The sequence below is a fragment of the Manis javanica genome, chromosome 3 (genome assembly GCF_040802235.1).
Source record: "Manis javanica isolate MJ-LG chromosome 3, MJ_LKY, whole genome shotgun sequence".
Lineage (NCBI taxonomy): Eukaryota > Metazoa > Chordata > Mammalia > Pholidota > Manidae > Manis > Manis javanica.
The window spans coordinates 211447707-211468249 of NC_133158.1; the positions used below are offsets into that span (position 1 = coordinate 211447707).

Genomic DNA, 20543 nt, shown 5'->3' on the forward strand with positions numbered 1-20543 from the left:
GGCCCTCCGACACTCAGAGATGCCTATAAATACATTTCAATTTTATTTGGTAACCTTTCACTTTGTATCTTGATGCTATCTTGCAGGAGAGCTGTTAAATATGCCAATCATACTCACTGTCAAACTGGCTACACAGCTGGATCAAATAAGGGGTAATTTTCTACTTGAGCAGAAAATCTGCAGATGCACGGTGAACAGTGAAGGTACCTTCTGGCGGGAGAGTGCGGGACGCCGCGCGCGGCTGGGTAACCGACACTCACGCTGCTTCCTCGTGCTTATCAGTCCTCTGACGTGGCTTTCCGTGAAAAGGAGTAAAACAGCAGAAGGTGGTCATAGAAAGCAAAACTCAGGAAGAGTGGGAATGTTGAGAGTAAACATTAGGAGGGAGGGAGGAAAAACAGGTAGGGTTGGCTTGGGACCAACTTCGTTGGTCATCTGGCACCAGAACATTACAAATGTTAGAAAGTCATTATAGTTGATGGAAAAAAAAATGCACAGAGCTATGTATATGACCTTATTTATTTAAAAAAAGTGCATTTGTTAATGATATATAGTTAATGTTAATTAATTTCAAAAATTAAGTGTAACTAAAAAAAAAAGGAAAAAAGCCTGGAGGCACATATACCAAACTGGTAAAAGAGGTTACTGCAGAGGAGAGGGTGGTTGACCACTTCGGAACTCTCACCTTTCTACTTTTAATACTTCTGTACTCTTGACTTTTCAAAAACATTAACCAGCTTTTTTTTAAAAAATCAGAACATTTTTCATTTTTGGAATAAAGAGTAACTACTACAGATGATTCTCCTGACAACAACGTTTTAAAAGAGGTTGAAAGGAAAGAGGTAGTAATATTTGAAGGAAAGGAAATAAAGTATATGGGAGATAGCACTAAGGCTAGAAATAGCTAATGATAATAATTTAAACAGTAATTGCTATATTCTATCCTAACCTTGCATAGAAACTGAATACACCTCTGCTACAGAGCACAAGCTGTGCACCCACCACCACCCAAAATAAATTACACTAAAGGTCACATATATGACTGACCTATGCACTGGTTTCCCTTTTGTTTTATGATGTTTGTTTTATCTGTCCTTGGTTTTCAGGTGTTTAATCAACATTAATAACCAATATGTTCTATTGGTTAACAAAGCAGTAAGGGTGATAAAAGTACTAGTAAAAAGCAACAAGATTTTGATAGACAATTTTAAAAGGAGAAAGAGGCACTGCAGTGATAAATATCATTTACAGGATGAAATATTTAACAGACAATTTCAGGACAACAGAATTTATACAAATTGTTGAAAATGTGCAGTAATGGCAATGAGCAAGAAAGAAGAACAAAGTTAACAAAATGGTAAAACTTTAAAGTGGCTGAGGATCAGTACCAACAAGGAGATGTATTTAATATTAATTCAAGAGTAAGCTAGGAAGTGTATTCTAGGCGTGTTAAAACTGCTGCATGCTTCTCCTTCCCCGCCCCCAAGGAAATACATAAATGCTGTTTCTCATTATGCCATCATTTCACTGGGTCAACCAAAACTTGTTTTTTTAACATAACCTGTCATCAACATGTGTCTATGCCACTGTGTTTTTTACAATTTCTGAAAATATAAGAAATTACACATTTTATAAAATGGAAGGAATTCTGAGGTCATCTAGCTCAAATACCTTTTTTAAAAATGAGGAACCTAGCTCTTCCAGGGCTTGTGAACTTTTCTGTGCACCCACACCCCTGAGTATATACATTCCAACAACCGCAGCTCACCTGGAGACCACTCTTGGCCCTGACAAGGTGCATGATTCTTAGTGTGGCAAGGTTCAAGGTCCAGACATCTGGACATCACAGACAACCATAAAGGTGACAATGTAGGTACCAAGGTCACTAGGGAGTCTCCTGTGGCCCTTGGGTAGATCACCCAGAAGGGATGCTAGCAGCTGAACAGACTTTCAGTGTTGACAAGACTGTTCTATTTAGAGAGATGCCCAATATACGGCCTATCAGCATGGAGAACTGCATGCCTGTTCAAGCTTTGAATGGTTATGCTTCTGGGCAGATCAGGCGAAAAGCGTATTTTCTAAGAAGTGGACTTACCAACAGCTTTTGATTAAATGAAGAGGTTTCAAAAAACAGTTACCATTAAGTGAACACTTCATGCTGGGTTCTTCACAGCCATTCATGTTGGGACCAAAACCAGGCTAACCACGCTATGTTTTGGAGTCTAGAAAAGGCTTTTCGACAGAAAAATTTCTTACTAGTCACATCAGTAATTAGTCAGGGGTCAGTAAAGGAGAGAGCTTTTATTTGCCTCTACTGTCTGGATCCTTGGGAGAGAATGGAAGAGGGAGCTTTTACTGATTAATGCTGGCTTTATAGAAATGGCAGCAGGGAAACCCACACTTGCTGGAGGAACTAGTTTGATTTTGATTTTCTGTTTGCCATGATCCATGATAAAATGCTTTTTTGAAAATTGTTTGAAAACTTTAGGGAAATATTTGATACACTCTTGGAGTAGGAAATGACTTTTAAAGCACCATCCTAAAGCCATGATCCTAGAAGAAAAAGATAGATTTGATTATTTATACTAAAAACTTTGGTGTGCTAGAAACTACTATGAAAAGGCAAAAGATACACTGGAAAAAACCATTTATAAAACTAAAACAAGGATTTGACTTCCTTAATTTAAGAAGAAACTCTAATAAATAAGAAAAAAAAGATTCCAACAGAAAAATGGACAAATACTACAAACAGGTAATTTGCAAAAGAATATAAAAGGCTATTAAAAGAAAGAGCAAAAAAAAGCAAAGATGTTCAACCTTTCACAAGTGACAGAAGTGCAGATTAAAACTACACTAAGAGAAAATGCTCTGTCCATAAACTGGCATAAGGAAACTAATCATGAGGTTGTACGGAAAGAAACTTTCATTTACTTTTCATGGGTGGAAATGAAAGCATTTCTGCAATTCTGAATCAAAATTTACAATGTGCAAGTACAGTCTTTGACCTCGCAATTGTATTTAACGAATTTACACTAAGTAAATAACCAGATGGGTGCAAAAAAATATAAATAAAAATGTTCTCTTCAGCATTGTGTGGGACAATAGGGAATGGAGACCAGTATGTTCTACAGTAGAATAAACCCATACAATGTTTTACTATAAAAATACCCAAAATACGCTATGTAAATATCAAAATGGAAAGGCTTGTGATAGAGACAGTTGTCTCATTAGCTGTATTTCCCTTTTACAGGAGAACCCCAAATCTCAGCTGGAATTATGGCACCTGCAAAAGACTATTTCCCAGTTTCTTTTGTGACTAGATGCAGCAATGTAACTAAATTCTGGCCAAGAAGGTATATTAAAGAGGTGCGTGCAGCTTCGAGAAACTACCAAAGGGAAGAGGCAGGCCTTTATTTGCTCCTTCCTTCCTGCTTGCTAGAAAAGGGATCCGATGGCCTGAGCAGGTAAAGTCCTGGATCAGAAAGAATAAGCCCCATACTGAAGATGGTGGGGCAACAACCTAGCAGGAGAGCTCGAATCTCTAAGTGATCATGGAGCTGCCCTGGAATAAGAAACAAACGTCTATCTATCTACTCTCTTTAGGCCATGGTTATTTCAGGTTTCCTATCACTCAGGGCTGAATCTAATCCTAACAATTTATAGCTTTAGAGCGAATGACACAGAAGGGTAAGGTAAATCAGTACACCCATCCTCCGTAGCAGGTTACATACCAACACGCTGAACAGTGATTTTTCTAAGTGGTGAGATATGGGTGATTTTTGCTTTCTTCTTTGTATCTTTCAGTTCTATTCTGAAAAAAATTTATGTGTATATATTGATTCTATAATAGTTATTTTTGAGAAAACATTCTAAAAATCCAAGTGGACAGGTTTCCTTTATTTAGTCTCTCTGAAGAACTCAGATATGTTAGTCAGATTGGCTTCTTTGTAAAAGATCCCAGGCTGTCTTTGCTAACAGGTCTCCCACAGAATCGCTGCAGCTTGCGCAGCCCAGAAACAAGTTTTACCCGGCTGTATTTCTCAGGGTCCCCTCAAGTACCCTAAAAAGAAATGGTAACCCCGCAGGCAGTTGGTCAGTCCTCTACCAAGTTGCTATTTATAGATTGGTGACATATTTAGCCAAATCAAGAACTTCATCCTTCAAACTTTCAGGTCAACAACATTTGAGTTAAAGAAGCCAGATATAAATGAGAACATACACAGATGTGTAACTGGATGAAAAATCATCAAACTGTATGCACACTTAAAATTTATGTTAGTTTCACTGTATGAAAATTCTATTAGAAAATACACACACACACATACTCTCTAAAGACAGTATCACAATAACACAAGCTCTAGTCATTTCTCTATATTCAACCTGTTGATGTGACCAAGAATATTCTATGCATTTATCAGTTCTGCAGGAATGAGACTTCTCAAAAACCTTCTCAATAAAGATGAAAGTCAAGGAAGTCATTGTCTCTGTTCTCTTCCTTTTTCCTATATGGTGCCCATCAATTGGTCCCACTGATTCTTCAGATCACTTTGTCCTTCTGTAGTATTTATGAACTGTTACTGCTTATGAAGTCCTTGTAAAGTGTTTAGAAGACTCTTGCTTTGATTATATTTCACTTTTCAAAACATTTTCTACAACTGTAATTAATCATACTTTTTGATTTTACATTCTAAAGTTTTTAAGTGTGTAAAATAAAGTTCCTCTCCTTTGTCCTATATTTCCAGAGATGAAATTTAAAGGCTCAAAGTGTTTGCAAATTCTTACTTTAAAACCCCTAAACTTCCTTGAAAGTAAATAAAAATAAATTCTTACTCTGTTACTGTCCAACCCACAACGTTGTGTTTTCAAGGTCCACCACTGTGACTTTAACCTACTGTTCTAACTTTTGCTCCTAATACATTCAGCAAGTCTGCCTGGCCGCACTTGAAGTGATCGAGTGCTCCAATCATGTGCACAAATCTCTCAGATGCTAATGACATATATAATGAAAATGTTGTTATTCTGAAGCAATGAATTAGGCGGATGTGAGAGGTCAGAGGTGTGTCTATTTTTATAGACACTGCTACAGAGGACTAAGAAGCAAGAAATACATAAAATGTATATTCACTGTTGTTGGGGAAACTGAACATATTTCCAAATCTTTTTTGAAAACTACTTTGTATGATGGATATGTAAAAAGCTGTATTTTTTTTTTGAGAGGGCATCTCTCATATTTATTGATCAAATGGTTGTTAACAACAATAAAATTCAGTATAGGGGGGACAACGCTCAATGTACAATCATTAATCCATCTCAAGCCTAATTCTCATCAGTCTCCAATCTTCTGAAGCATAACAAACAAGTTCTTACATGGTGAACGAATTCTTACATAGTGAATAAATTCTTACATGGTGAACAGTACAAGGGCTGTCATCACAGAAACTTTTGGTTTTGATCATGCATTATGACCTATAAACAATCAGGTCAAATATGAATATTCGTTTGATTTTTGTACTTGATTTATATGTTGATCCCATATTTCTCCTATTATTATTATTATTTTTATTTTTAATAAAATGCTGAAGTGGTAGGTAGATGCAAGATAAAAGTAGAAAACATAGTTTAGTGCTGTAAGAAGGCAAATGTAGATAAAAGCTGTATTTTTTAATGTATATAATTTGATGACTTTGAGAATAAGTACACACCTGTGAAATCACCACCACCAAGGACATAAACATATCCATCACCTCTCCAAGTTTCCTCTTACTCTTTATTACTATTACTATTATTGTACGTGTGTGTAGGGGAGAACAGTCAATGTAATCTAAGTCCTCTGTAATTCAACTGCTCCTTCCACCTGGAGTAAGGCACAACATTCTTTTTCCAATCTATCTTTCAGCTAAGGTACTTTTCAAGGCCAGCTCAGATTTTACTTCTCTAGGAAACTGATTTCCTGGTTGGAATTCATCTTTCATATTCCTCATCTTACATACTTTGCTATCATCTTTATCACAGTCTACCATGAAACCTATATACATTCAGTCACAAACATATACACATAGTATGTTGTGTCTATGGTTTGTTAAAGGTAAGCTGGTATAGGGAGGGTCTGTGCTTTAGTAACATTTGTTGACTTTGTTGGATTGTAGAGCCAAACAATGGATTTTTTTTTTTACTGCTTCTCCGGTAGTGTTACCTACGGCATGTTTGTTCATCAATAACTTCTTACTATTAACTTGATCTACACAGCTTGAATCTAATACAGCTTTAGTAAGTCACTGCCTAGGGCTCTGAACCCCATTTTGTTTCTACAGGTTTTTTTTTTCCCGGTGTGGCAGTTAGATTTATTTTAACAGACTGACCTGTTTACATTTCTTGCCTTTATCAGACCTTCTCTTAAGTACAGAGAGTGAAACTATTTCTGGTTGTCCTGTTTTCCAAGGAAACCTTGCAATTTTCTCTTAAAATCAGAAAAGTCTTTTACTTCAATGAATCTGCTCTGCACAACCTAAGACTTTTATAAAAACTGTTGTTTTCTCAAAAGTCTGCAAATGGCTCACAAGATATAATTAACACCCTAGAATAAACAATATTGTACAACACAGAAAGATCTTCCCCTTAGAAGATACGTTATTGTTGGGCTACGTGGAAGAACCTCAGTTTATTAGCGACTAGAAAATGTGGAGCAAGAAAGCAGCAAGCTATAGCATGTAAATTAAAATATATAAAAACTTCAAATCAAAAGTCAGTATCACACTGACATGTTGAGTTGAAGCAGTGGGGCCACTCATGTCAGAAATAAAACAGATGTCTACCACTGCCACTCTTATTCCAAACTATTCTGGAAATGTAAGTCGATGTAATTATACCACAGAAAAAAATTAGGTTAAAAAAAATTATCTCCAAAGTTATACCTCTGGAAAACACAAGAGAATTAAATGAAAAAACTACTAAATATTAAAATAAGAATATTCAACAAGGGGCTCTAAAGAGAATATACCGTTTTTTTTATGTAAACTATGTAAGAAAATATTCCAATTACAGTAACAATCAAAAAGATAAAAATATGCTTTAAAAGGCTTAAAGGAAAAGACATTACTTGTTTTAGACTCAATAAGAAGTTAAAAGAAAAAAGTCAATTCTCTCCTAAAATTTTGTAAATTTACCGATTCCAATAAAAATATGAGGATTTACTAGAAATAATTCTAACATTTTACATGAAATCTAAAATTCTAAATTTTATATGAAAAAAATTAATGTTTGAAAGCAGTCTGGAAAATTCTGTAGTGAAGAGCAATGGGTGGGAACAAGTACTATGAGATACAAAGATACTCTCTCAAGTGACACAAGGTAAAACAGTTAATCCTATAATAGATCAAGTGTTAATACTGTAATAGAGAGTTGAGAAGGAAATAGGAATGCTTTTATAAGCACATGGAAAAGATGTTTCACATCTTAAACATAACAAGAGAAAAAATAAAGAAGTATAACTAATGACACCATTTTTCCACTTTCAGTGAGAAGAAAAGAAGACGGTTTGATGATAACATTATTATGGTGCCCGCTGGGATATACTGCTGGCAAGAATGTAATCTGATAGGTCTCTGTAGGTACATTTTGGCAATAAAACTAAATGAAAAATGCACATCCCTTTGAACCATCAATTTCACAGTACCCTACAGATAGACTTCCAAAGATACAAAGGAGATTGTCTGTGCAATGTGATTCCAAGAGACTGGAAACAACCTAATGCTTATCTATGAAGGTTTGGCTAGTTAAATTGTGGTGTATCTAAACAACAAAACACTATGTACCGATTTTTTTGTAGCAATAGTATGAACATACTTTTGAGCTATGCTGACATGAATTTCAAATATGTTTTACATTAGCAACAAAAACCATGTCCTAAACTTTAATAATGAATGATTTTCAAAACAGCTGGGAGGGGCATTAGGTGGGGGTAGTGGAACTCTATGTTCCAGCCTAACATTCCTAGTTCCAAATTCATCTATTAGACAGTGGAAATACAAAGTGTCTGGCAGAAATACTAAAAAACATTTGAAAGGAGCATTAAAAAGATTTCACTGTTTAGAATGGAAGTATTATGAAAAGAAATGACCCAGGATCTTGTTAACTGCAGACTTTGACTCATTAGTTGTGGATGTGCAGTGTTTTATAAAATGAAGCAGTTCTAGATATTAGTATGAAGTGAGCAGTAAGATGCATTTCTAACTTAGAAAAAGGAATATACGAAATTAGTGTGGTTAGTATCTCACCATTTACATAAAAAATAAAAAAAGGTAAGGAAATTACACAAACGTGTAAGTCTGCAGACTCTCTCTAAAGAATACACAAGAAACTGCTGACTGAGATTGCTCTTGGGGAGGAAGGTAAATGTAGGCAGGGAATCTTTTTTTTTTTTAAACCGGTTATACAGTTTGCTTATTTTTTTAAAGTAAACAATGTACATGTATTACCTATCTAAAAAAAATACAAGAAGACGCTCAGCATCATTAACCATTAGGGAAACGTACATCAAAACCATAGCAATATACTCCACACTCACTAAGATGGCTATTATCAAAACAAACAGAAAACAACCACAAATGTTGGTGTGTGGAGAAGATGTGGAGCAACCAGAAACTATGCATCGCTGGTGGGAATATTAAATGGTGCACCTGCAGATGTTGCAGAAAACACTGTTGGTTCCTCAAAAGGTTGACCTGGGAATTACTATGATCCAACAATTCTACTTCTGGGTTTATATCCAAAAGAACTGAAAGTGGAGACTTGAATACATATTTGTACACCATGTTCACAGCAGTTTTACTCACAATTGCCAAAAGGTGGAAATAACCCAAGTGTGCACTGACAGATGAACAGATAAACAAAACGTGGTACATATATTCAATGGGATATTAATCAGCCCTAAAGGGAAGGACATTCTGACACAGACTACAACATGCATGAACTATGAAGATATTATGCTAAGTGACACCTGCAGATGCAGGTGGTGATGGTTACACAACAGTGTGAATGTACTTAAAACCCCTGATCAGTATACTTAAAATGGTTAAAATAGCAAATTCTATGCTGTGTATATTTTGCTGCAATTAAAAAAAAAGTTGCACTAATCGAAAATCCAAAGAGACCTATGGCAAGTAAAGAAATTGAATTAGTCAATTAAAAAATCTTCCCACAAAGAAAAGCTCGGGTCCAGATGGCTTCACCAATGTATACTATCAAACACTTAAAGAAGAAATAATTTGAGTTCACACTCTTACAGAATATAGAGGATGGAACATTTACCAACTCATTATATGAGAACAATATTACTTTGATACCAGACAGACAAAGACAGTACAGAAGCCAAAGATATCACAAAAAAAACTATGGACTACTATCTCTCATGCATGTACATGCAAAAATCCGCATCAAAATGTTAGCAAACAAAATCAAGCAACATATATAAAGGATTATATAACACGGCCAAGTGGGAATCATCCCTGGAGTTCAAGATAGTGTTAACATTCGAAATTCAGGTAGAATAATATACCATGTTAACATAATATATATTAATATAATATTATGTTATATTAACAAATATTACTTACCAAAAGAAAAAATATTTGACAGATAAAATCTAAGACCCATTCATGATAAAAATGTTCAACAAACTAGGGATAAAGGGCATCTATGAAAAACTTACAACTTGTATCATATTCAGGAGTGAGACTGAAAGCTTTCCCCTAAGATAGGAAAGGAGGAAAATACCAGCAAGAATGTCTGCCCACACCGCTTCTATTCAATATTGCACTAAAGGTTCCAGCCAGTGTAATCATGACTGAAAAATAAATGAGAACAAGGAGAAATCAGAAAAACTTCTGTCCATACAATAATGCCAGTCCCAAAGTGGAAACAACCCAAATGTCTATTAGCTGATAAACAAGGATAAACAAAATGTAGTATATACTCATAGGGTAGAATATTATTGAGCAATACATGCCACAACATAGATGAACCTCACATTATGATAAGTGAAAGAAGTCTGACACAAGAAAACACATATGGCATGAGTCAATTTATACGAAATGATATGAAAGAGCAAATCCACAAGACAGAAAATAGATTAGTGGTTGCCTGGGTCTGGAGACGGTAATAGGGACTGACTGCTAATGGGCGCAAGGAACCTATCTGGAGAGATGGAAATATTCTACAACTGGACTGTAGTAATTGTTGCACAACTCTAAATTTGCTAAAAGTTATTGCAATTTACTCCTTAAATGCATAAATTTTGTATGTAAATATACCTTAATAAAGCTGTTTACAAATGTAAAAAAAGTTAATGAGGATAATATCCTTATTAATACTACTGCTTGTTTACCCAAATTTCTACATGTTGAAAAAAATGGGAAGGAAAACTTATTATAGCATATCTAATTATGCCTTCCTCTATTTTACTGGAATAGAAAAACGCAGAAATATTGTGTTTAGGAAAAGAGAATCTTAGCTTAGGCCATAAATCTGAGGAATGCATTATGCAAGAACTTTTATTATTCACCTCCCTGTACCCCTTCATAAACATGAGTGATGAAAAATAAACTGTACCCTAAGGGCAAAAAGGGTGCCAATTTTGCAATTCCTATTAATGAATCGCTTTCTTGAACATCATCTATCTGACAGTCTATCCTTGAGAAAGCTAAAGTTCACTCAGTGCTTTCAATAAATTTAAATGTTTAAGACCTTTAAGGCATTTCCTTCAGATATATGGTCAATCAGGGGCAACTTAAACTTCCCGTTTTTCTCTCAGTAAAGTTCCCACCACACAGTTCTTAGTCGTGAGCACTGAGCACCGTGGAGCTTTCAAGCTCTTTTTTCCTACAGTCTTTCAAGTTCCCTTCATCATTTCTGTTCACATTCTTGCCTCGTCTCGTGATCTCCACACACTCTGGCATCTACGTCTTCCTTAGCCCTTCCCAATACGTCCGTCAACTCCTGGCTTCATCTTACATGTTGTCCTTTTTCTTTGAGGCAAGGGGTACCTCTTCTGTCATTTACACACACCTGGCCTGGCTGCGTCCCTAGTCTGGTTGATCCCGTAATACTGTCATTTAATTACTACACTCATGCGTCAGCATTTTCAAAGCAATTCCATAGATCCTTTTAAGAATTTCTTTTAAAGATTCTTACGATACCACTTTTTTTTAATCCGAGGAAATTTGCTTCCTTTTCTGATTCATTCTCCCACGTCCATAGATCGCATGTTTTACTAAATTTGGCTTAAGTCTAAGAGACAAGAGAGTGTGAGGCCTGGTTAAAGTACATTACAGTATGAAGACCTGTAGTAAGAATCAAGAAACAGATGGCATTCTTGGCAAGGGCGGAGAAATGTATTCTCATACACTGCTGGCACAATGGTAAATAGTGGGCAAGTTGGCCACATCTGTTAAAATTTTAAGAAGACTTGGATACAATTTAATATATTTTTTGACCTCTACCTTAAAAAAAATACTGGAGCCAGTGCCCAGCGATTGTTCTATCAGGAAGTTCACTGTAATATTGTTAGAATTGCATAGTAAGCTTCTAGACTTTGTTTCATACAGGCAGACAGAAAATCTGGTTTGTTCACTGCACTATACCCAGTACCTTGAGCAACGCCCAGCACAGAGAAGGTAGTTTCAGGAAGATTTATTGAATAAGTAAATGAATGATGACGGAGATCTGAGGGGCAGTTCAAGCCTGGATCTCTGTTGGCGTTAGGCAAGCCAAGAGTGAATTTTCCACTCGGAATGCCATGTTTCACTGAGTTCCATCCATGGCCAAGCTGATCTCTTAGCCCTTGTCTGTCAAGTGCACTTTGCTGACCATCAGGGTGAATGGCAGAGGGATTTGAGCATTCAGAGCAAGCCAGTCACAAAACAGATGTGCTACTTTAGCAATAGGCAGCAGTGATGCTGGCATGCTGGCATTTTAATGAGATGGATGTTAAATACATTTTTTCAATTCAATTATTACCAAAAAAATTGAACATAGGCATACTTTTTCTGCTTTGTTAAATACAAAAGATTTAATCTTCAGAGTAACAAGACTTTGAAATATCCAAAAATAAAAAATCCATTTTTATCTCAGAGCACTACTGAACAAGGCATGTGACCTGGCCTCCTGTCACACATTGATTTTCAGAGTTTGAGAAAATTATCCGAAAGGGGGAAAAAACCCCATCATACTGAGGTGGTGGTGATAAGACACGACCTTTTGAAAGACTGAAATGATATTACAGCATAAAGACACATGAGGGCACTCTAATCACCCAGCAAAGAGAAACAGGAAAGTGAAATCAGGTTGACATTTTAACAATAGTACTGCATTAGGTGAATTACATACTGGTAAAACTGAATGTTTGTCATTTATAGCAAGAGATTTTCTGTTCCTGATCCAAACCCTAAGAAGCCAAAAAGATTCTGCAATTCTGTAAATTGGAGAAATAAGTCATCACTCTCCAAGGTGAGGATTAACCACACCCCTTTCTAATGATTTGTTCCATTGACTTTGGGGCATGATCTGCTCCTTTCCAGAAAAGATCTATGTAATCTACAAGTCCACTTGGTGTTTTAGTTGTCGTCCACTGGGAACAGTCCATGAATCTGTTTCTCTGCTCCATCTGTTTTTCTAGGAGAAATGGCGAGTTAAAAGTTTCAGGCTCCCCCAACAGCCAGCAGTAATGAAACAGCATTTTTGTTCAAAGGAGCAGAGACAACTGCAGAATATGCCTCATGGTCTTCTTGAGTTTTTAAATATGTAAATACAACTAGAGCATATAATTTCCCCCAGCAAATTTAAAAAGTATAGCATACCGAGCATTTAAATGACCTTTCCTTCAGACCTTTAACAAGAGAGCAACAATGGCCACAGAGAGCCATGGAGTCCGAAGCAACAGGTGGATCCCTAAGGCTTATCATTAAAGCCACATTCAAATTTGTGCCTCAGCAAAATTACAAATACTTCCCAGTCATCTATCTTTGCGGTCAAATATAATAGTTAAAATGGAAAGTATTAAAACTTTGAATGCCAAAGGCATACTATGGTTGCATAATAAATTTTTGTTGACTGAAACAACCAGAAGATATTCTCCAACTCTGGAACTATCCCTAGGAAGTATGGCACACACTACAACTCTTGAACTGCTTCTTAATATTTTATTCACTTTAACCTTTGTCTGTTTGAACATCTAAATTCTTGGCTGTCATGTTTCAAAGTCAATTTCTCTCAGTATTTTTTTTGTCCCATGGTCTTTTGTTAAGGAGGCTGAATTCTAGTGAATTCCAGTTTCTATCCTCAGCTCAACTGGCCAACGGGGTGTACCCCAATTAGCATCAATCTTTAATAGTAACAGAACATGCTCTAGAATGTGTTGATTTAGAGGACACACTTCTAATGTTCTCATGTTCCTGTTCTTTTTTTAAGATTCTGGTTAACTAGAAGTATCAGTGGATCTTCCTTAGTTAAATAAAGCTGCCCGATACTGAATATTATACGGACAATCATTAAAATCCTTTAAGCTGATATCTCTGTAAGGTGATACCCAAGGATTATTATACTATTAATGACATCCACTGCCTTCCCTTGGGTGTGTGAAAAACCACCAGGAAAGTGATGTGTCAAGTTAGAGAACTATAAATTGAATAGTATAAAATCTAACTTGCGCACTCAGTTGGTATGATCTGATATGGAGGCCATTGTATTATTAAGGAAGCTTCCAAACTTCAATTTTTCCCCAATTATCTTTTTTAAGATCTTAATTTCACTAAACTCACATTTAAAGTTAATTTAAAAAATAACCTTGAATGAACTTTTTTTCAATATGACTTCTGGCTTCCTTTCTTTAAGAGGTAATCTACCAAATGCCAGGCACTGTGCAAGGTCCTGCCTCATTAAGCAACGGATTCTTGAGAATTAATCCTGGGTTCAGATCTAGGCTCTGCCATTTATTTTATCTGTGTTGCCTCCCTGAGATCCAGACTTTCTACCTGTAAAATGGGAATACTACACCTAGATCGAAGGATCAAATGGGACACTAAATAGCCAAGTAACTAGCACAGCGCTTGGCACACTGTAATTGCTCCATAAAAGATAACAATTACTTTTTCACTCCAATGTTTATTGTTTATTGTAATATTTTTAACTTCACCCTTAATCTTTTTTCAATGACATCCACAGACCTTGATAATCCTTCAGAAGTTATTTTTTCAACTACCATTTGTGATGCTACCAGAGCATCACACTATGTGTCAGGTCCTGGGAATAGTCTACAGAAAGGAGGGCACACATAGCACCAATAATTACAGGTGCTACAAAAGGGACATGTGCCATGGAAGGCTGTAACTGGGGTACCTAATTCAAGGAAATCTTGAAAAAGTGCTATTTAAACAGACATGTGAAATAAATGAAGATATTAGGCAGACAAAAAAGTGAAGTGCTGCAGGCAATTGAACATATTTATAAAGTCCCAGAGGCAAAAGAGAACAGGGTGAGTTCAAGGAGCTGGAATATATGTTGTGCAACATTAATTGAAACAAGGACAACAAGGTAGCTGAGGACTAGACGTGAGCCTGGAGACGCAGGCAGGACCAAGTAAGGCAGGTGAGGCATTCTAAGACCTTAGCTAAGGGCAAAGGAAGCTACTGAGGGGTTTTATGGAACTCTGCAGTTTAAAAACTTCTGGGATGCAGAGTAGAGAATGGATGGGAGAGGGTTCAGACAATGCAGGGACACTAGTTAGTGGGCCTGCCTGAATTCCAAGTGCTCAGTGAGAAGAGCCCATACAAAAGCAGTAATAGTGCAACTTGAGAGAAACAGACCTGCTCAAGAACAGAAGTATAATCAACAAGATGTGCTCACAGATTGTGTGTGGGAAGGGTATTTTGGGAAGTCAGAATCTCAAAAACAAGAATGTGCTCAATAAAATGTATTTCTGTGCTTCATAAATGTAAAACATGGGCTTATTACATATTCCAAAAGCACACACAAAGTTAAAAATTTTAGGCTATGGGAGGATTTATTCCAATTCTGTGGGAGGCATGACACACAAAAGAAGTCTAATTTATTGAGTGTCAATGTTTCTGAAACCATTTTGCTGTGCTGACAGATATTCTGCATTACAGATCATCTATCAACTATCAAATGATCTTTAATATGTAGTATGTGAATTGCAAGTAAAGAGGGAGGTACTCTAGATAGAACACCTCTTCCTCTCAGGTGTCTTTTGGTTCTTAAAGGAAAACATAAGTTTCTACTTTTTTCCCTTCATAAATTAAGCAGGAGGATATAATGAGTAAACCAATATACGTAAAGTAAGTCTTGGCTGTCTGATACCCTCAGCAAATGAATATTTATCTGCTTCATGCTTGCATGCCTTCTCACTGAGCAGACCAAATGCGATTTATCCTATACTGAGGAGACATAGTTTGTGTTCCAACCATTTAGGTGCAAACTCTTTCACTCCCATAAACTGATCCCTCTTCATAGAAGGGCCTAGCTTACCCATCCTTCTTATCAGTTTAACTGTCACCTTTCCAGAAAGCTGTCTCCCACCTCCCCAACCTACCCCCATCATCCTCTCAATTTCCCAAACCCTGAAGATGCCTCTACCATGACACAGTGAATGATAATTTTGACCTACTTTTCTGTCTTCTTCATTTGAACACATGCCTTTTTAGGGCAAGGCAGTGACTTCTGATTCTGTATTCTTAAATGTTTCACACATTGACCCAGAAGCAAACTGTTCTCTTCAAGGTTTACTGATTTGTGTGCTCTTCCCCTTACATAAATGGCTTTAAATGAAGACAGTTTTGGTGTTGAATCCACCTTCAATACTTTTCTCTGACTTCCTCTCATCAAACAGCTGACACTTTGCAGAGTATATGCACACACGTGCTTTAAAAGCATATTCAACTAATTGAGAAAATGAACCTCTTGTTTTTGTATAATTACAGAAAGTAAAGCTTGACAGTACTTGGCTGCAGGAACATGGACTTTAAATTAAAGATGGAGAGACAGAAGACCACACCTGTTTTTCTACCCTCCTAATCATGCTGTTTGCTAACTCCATAGAGTTGGGATGAACTGTTAGATCTGTGTGCACAATGAGAGTAAAATGGCTCAAAATAAAGGCCCGAGAAGCTTTCCTATAAACCAGGTGTTCGATTTTTGCGATGCAAAGACAGCTCCAAGTATACTGGCATGTTCCATCTAAATTGGCTCATGCAGTCCCTACAGCCCTAGGCTGGAATGCCTCAACACTTCCTCTCGGCCCATTTACACACAGACTCAAATCCTTCCAGATCACACTCTCACCTCGTCCTCTTCTGAACTCCAAGCAGTTAGGAGTCTATAACAAAACATTTTAGTAAGTATTTACGCTCTGCCCAGTATTCAGAGCTACTCTCTGCTTGTGTCTAACCGAAGCATTCTCAACTACGGTTGGGAGAAACGTTGACCAAGTGCCCATCGCGAGGAAAGAAGTTATCAACCTATTTCAACACTCACGTGGCAGCGGGGAAACTAGTCAAACCTAGTTCATAAAGCCCAACCTTAGCTCGAAGGTGAAGAAATGTGACAGAGCCAACCTCTTATCTAATCAGAGGGCCTCCAATGGACGGATAACATCTCCTGGCAATCATGGGTGTGTGGGGGAAGGGGGAGTGCCAAACCTCAACAACAAACGGCTTTCCTCAGTCCTCCCACTTTCCAGTTCCCTTCTCAAGGTGGATACGACGAAGTCCAAAAGGATATGGCATCACCTTTGCCCTCTGACCCAGGAGCGGAGACTCACCAGTTTCATACTGCACTTCTGGATGTGCAACACCAGTTTACCCTTCTCCTCAAACCCAGAAAGCGTCTTCCGGTTCAATCTCCGCCACGGCCCGGCGAGAGCATCGCGGGACGTGGAGTCGGCCTTCCCGCGGCATCATGGGAAATGTAGTCCTCTTTCTATGCATCATGGGAACTGTGGTCATCTTTCCTTTTCCTCCTTTTCCTCTCGAAACGCCTCCTTCCCGTCAGCTCAAATTCATTCCGGCCGCCAATTCATTCTGTCTCTCCACCCCAGCGTGATATCATGTCCCTCCGCTGGGCCCGGGAAGCATGGCATTCTGGGACATGTAGTGCCCACGTCTCTGGCGCCCCTTTCCCCTCCTCCCTGTGGGAAGGCGGGTGGGCGCGGGCCTTTCCGGGAGTTGTAGTTCCCTGGGGCCTCCGGACGCGGCGTCCCGAGCTTTTACTCAAGGGAGGCAGGAACTACAACTCCCAGAGCCGCCCGGCTGCAGCAGGTGGGAGCGGGGCTGTTGCTATCAATATGGCGGTTGTCAGCCAGACAAAGACAGTCAGTCGGCTGTGATTGAGACAAGGGAGGTTTTCAGGGGGAGACTGGGAGATAGGGGCCTCCCCTCCCCCTTCTCCTCTTCCTGTGTCGGCCTCAACCCCTCCCCAGTCCCCTCCCGACGGGCGCCCCACGCGGAAGACAGCCCTCCCCCTCCCGTTTCCCCTCCTCCCCGCCTCAGCCCTTCGTGCTGGGACGTTGGGGAGGGGGCTGTGCCGGGCGCGGAGAACTCCGCGAGGATCGAAGGTGAGTCGTGCGGTTTTGTAGCCGGACTACCCCAAGTCTCTTTCCTCACTTGTTTCTCTTTACTTTTTTTTTTGGAGGGGTTTTGGGGAGAAAGTGAGTGAGCTGGGGACGGGTCTCGTAAGCGGCCCGATGGAGAGGAGGGAAGGAAGAGGGGGGCTCCCGAGAGGGTAGCCCGGGCGCAGGGCATGGGGTGGGGCGGGTCGTAGGGGGCGGTCGTCGAAAGGCGTCGGCTGCCCCCCGGCTCTTGCTCCCGGTTTCCTCCACTCTGGGCGGAAGGTTTGAATCCTGGAGGTGGGGTCTCCGGCTCGGAGTTGGGGAAGCCGCGCGGTGGACCGGAGGTGTGTGGGTTTGTTTGGGGGTGTGTAACTGTTCGGAACTGTGTGACGCGTGCTTGTGGGATGCGGCCGCCTGGAATAAATGTCTACAGAGAGGAAGTTCGGGAGCCGGAGTGCCGGCTCTTCGCTGGGCCTGGGCGGGGGCCGTGCGTGAGCTGCGGGTCCTGGACCTCCGGGCCGGCGGCGCGGTGCGGGGCGGCGGGGGTCAGCGGCTCGTCCGGGTCCCGCCGGCCGCTCGCGCCCCGCTCCCCGCCCCCGCCCCCGCCCCCTCCCCGGGGCCGGTCTCCACCCCACACTCCGGGCCGGAGAATTTTAGAGCTGGGGTGGTGTCGAGGTGGATTTTTGCTTCCTGAAGTCGAGAGGTAGGTGAAAAAGCAAAAGTGTTCTTAATATTTGATTCCGGAACCGTGTTTTGGTTACACTGTTGGGGCTGCTTTGAAAGGAGTCCTCCACCCACCCTCACCCCGAAACAGTAGGGAACGGGAGCTCGTCGTGTATGTTGTGAAATAGACGAAACGTTATTACTTAAGATTCGGGGGCGTCGTGGGGTGGGGGTCGGGAGTGCTGACATGTGTATGCGTCTCTTGTGTGTCCCCTGAAGGCACAGAATGACTTGTGTATGTTGAGAGAGGAAGACTTGTTTTCGTAGTAGGAAAACCTGGGAAATTATTTGGGGGTTGGGGGGAGTCTCTGAAGGGCGCTGCTTGTGTTCTTTTCTTCTACCCCACCCTGTTCCGTCTCGCTTGTCTGAAAGCTGGTGTGGAAGAGTGAGGGAGCATTGGGTGAGTGAAGGGCAGAATGCAATTGACATTAAAGATACTCTACTATGTGAAGTTGAACGATATAAAGTGATTGCTGTTTTTATTTCCCTGAAGCTTTAAAAACCTTTATCATTTATTAGTGTGGAGTGATGTGACTGGCTCATTTCTCTGGGATCCTGCAGATACAGAAACCTCTTCCTTCCTTCACCTCCTTCCTTCCTTCAGTCTTTCCTTTTTTTTCTTGGCATGGTACATTTCTCTTCCTGGATGGACATAATGTCTCCTGTGCGTGTTTATTTCGTTTGTACTAATATGGTTGTGCTTTTTGTGGTTTTACTATAAAAATGCATCATTAGATGGAAAGGACCTGCATTTGTTTTTATTTTGCATGTATGCCACAGGTAATTACCTCATCAGGATTACAGGGCTTTGCATGAAACTCATCCTAAAATTGTACAACTGTGTTGTTAGGGGTAGTTCAGTTATGTTCGTTAAGTCAAGTCTAGAAAATTTGAATTCTGTTTTTTTTTTTGTGAAGTTTCAATTACAGTTATAAAGAGAAGAAAATTGCAACATCTCTTCTCACAGTCTTTAATATTTAATACCATTACACCAGGAGAATTTAAGAGCATGTATTTTGTACTTCCTTCAGTTTGAAATACAAGGTTTTCAATAACCCTTCTTCATCCATTACAGTTTTTTAGTATAAGGGACTTTTAAATAACTGAAGAAATTGCCCAGTTGCTCTCTGGACTGTTGAGAATTTAATGTATTTACATATTTGGCTCCAAACTTATCAATTCTTGAACCTATCAGTGAAGGACCTTAGATTCTATAACTACTGAAAGTCACATGAAGTATATAGTTTTGTGTTATGTTTTATAACCTTTGATTTCAAATTTCTGCAGTTGGTCATTCACACAGATAAGCTGAATATAAGTGTGAGGTAGCATATATATTCATATTGACCTGAATAGAAAAAAAAAAGAATCTATCTCCTAACACTTGAATTTAGAATATAAAATATGTTGATACAAAGCCAAGCCCTTAGTTTGTTTATAGACTAGTATTTTCAGAATTATTTGTTTTTGCCTTCTATCTGAACCTGAAATACTACTTTGCAAAAACTGGAGAAAAATCCAGCATAATTTACATTATAAGGTAAATTTGTGCTGAAAGATAATTCTGTTAGATGTAGTTTTAAGATGTTCAATACTTATTTTAGAAATATAAAACTAAAATATTAAGAGTTGGAAAAATATAAGAGTATCTTCTGCCCATCCTAACCTCAGATTTTATTTTTTTGTTCATTTTTCTTCTGTGGAAATGCAAAGTTGCTGATAGGGAAAAGCTATCATTAAACTTTTTTGGACTAGTAGTCTGGCTGAAATCATTAGAAGTAAACCAGATGTATTCCTTGCATTCACTGGGGGTGATTCTGTCGCATTTTAAGCACTGAGCATTAAAATGATGTAAAGCCTCTACTGCAGGTTAAAGCATAAAACATTCTCAGCATGTGGAAGTCATATGGTTTATGAAAAAAATAGAAAATCAGGGCATTGGTGCCTGTCCAGCTTAAAATTTCATCTCGTAACTGTGAAAGACACATTTATTTTAATATGATTTCGTCTAAAAATGTTGCCTATATTGCCAATCTGTTGCTAGTTTAGTGCCCTGCAAATGGTGAATACTGTGGTTAAAATGTGCACGAAAGAGCCTTTGGGGGTCAGCTTTATGTTGAATGTCTTCAGTGGGGCTTTATTTTCACTGCTTTATCAACAGATTTCATTCTTGTAAGAACTCCTTAGCTAAAGCATCAGTAACAGA

The 20543-nt window shown here is 38.8% G+C and overlaps 2 protein-coding genes across 20 annotated transcripts in view; one reads left to right on the plus strand and one right to left on the minus strand.

The window, feature by feature from the left end:
- INTS9 (integrator complex subunit 9) overlaps positions 1-16977 on the minus strand; it is a 100023-nt gene extending 83046 nt beyond the window's left edge. The window contains exon 1 of one of the 2 annotated variants that reach the window (XM_037024644.2): positions 16829-16977. In XM_037024644.2, the coding sequence (XP_036880539.1) occupies positions 16829-16837 (9 nt within the window). In that variant the 5' untranslated portion in view covers positions 16838-16977. The other variant, XM_037024645.2, reaches the window with a different exon arrangement.
- Positions 16978-17305: 328 nt separating this feature from the next.
- Positions 17306-20543, plus strand: part of HMBOX1 (homeobox containing 1) — a 163681-nt gene continuing 160443 nt past the window's right edge. For 8 of the 18 annotated variants that reach the window (XM_073232761.1, XM_017650159.3, XM_037024561.2 and 5 more), the window contains exon 1: positions 17306-17620. The gene's annotated coding sequence lies outside the window, so the exon portion shown is untranslated. Of the gene's footprint in view, positions 17621-17936; positions 17959-18048; positions 18318-20543 lie in introns of those variants that run through there. The other 10 variants (XM_017650164.3, XM_037024563.2, XM_017650167.3 and 7 more) reach the window with 4 other exon arrangements.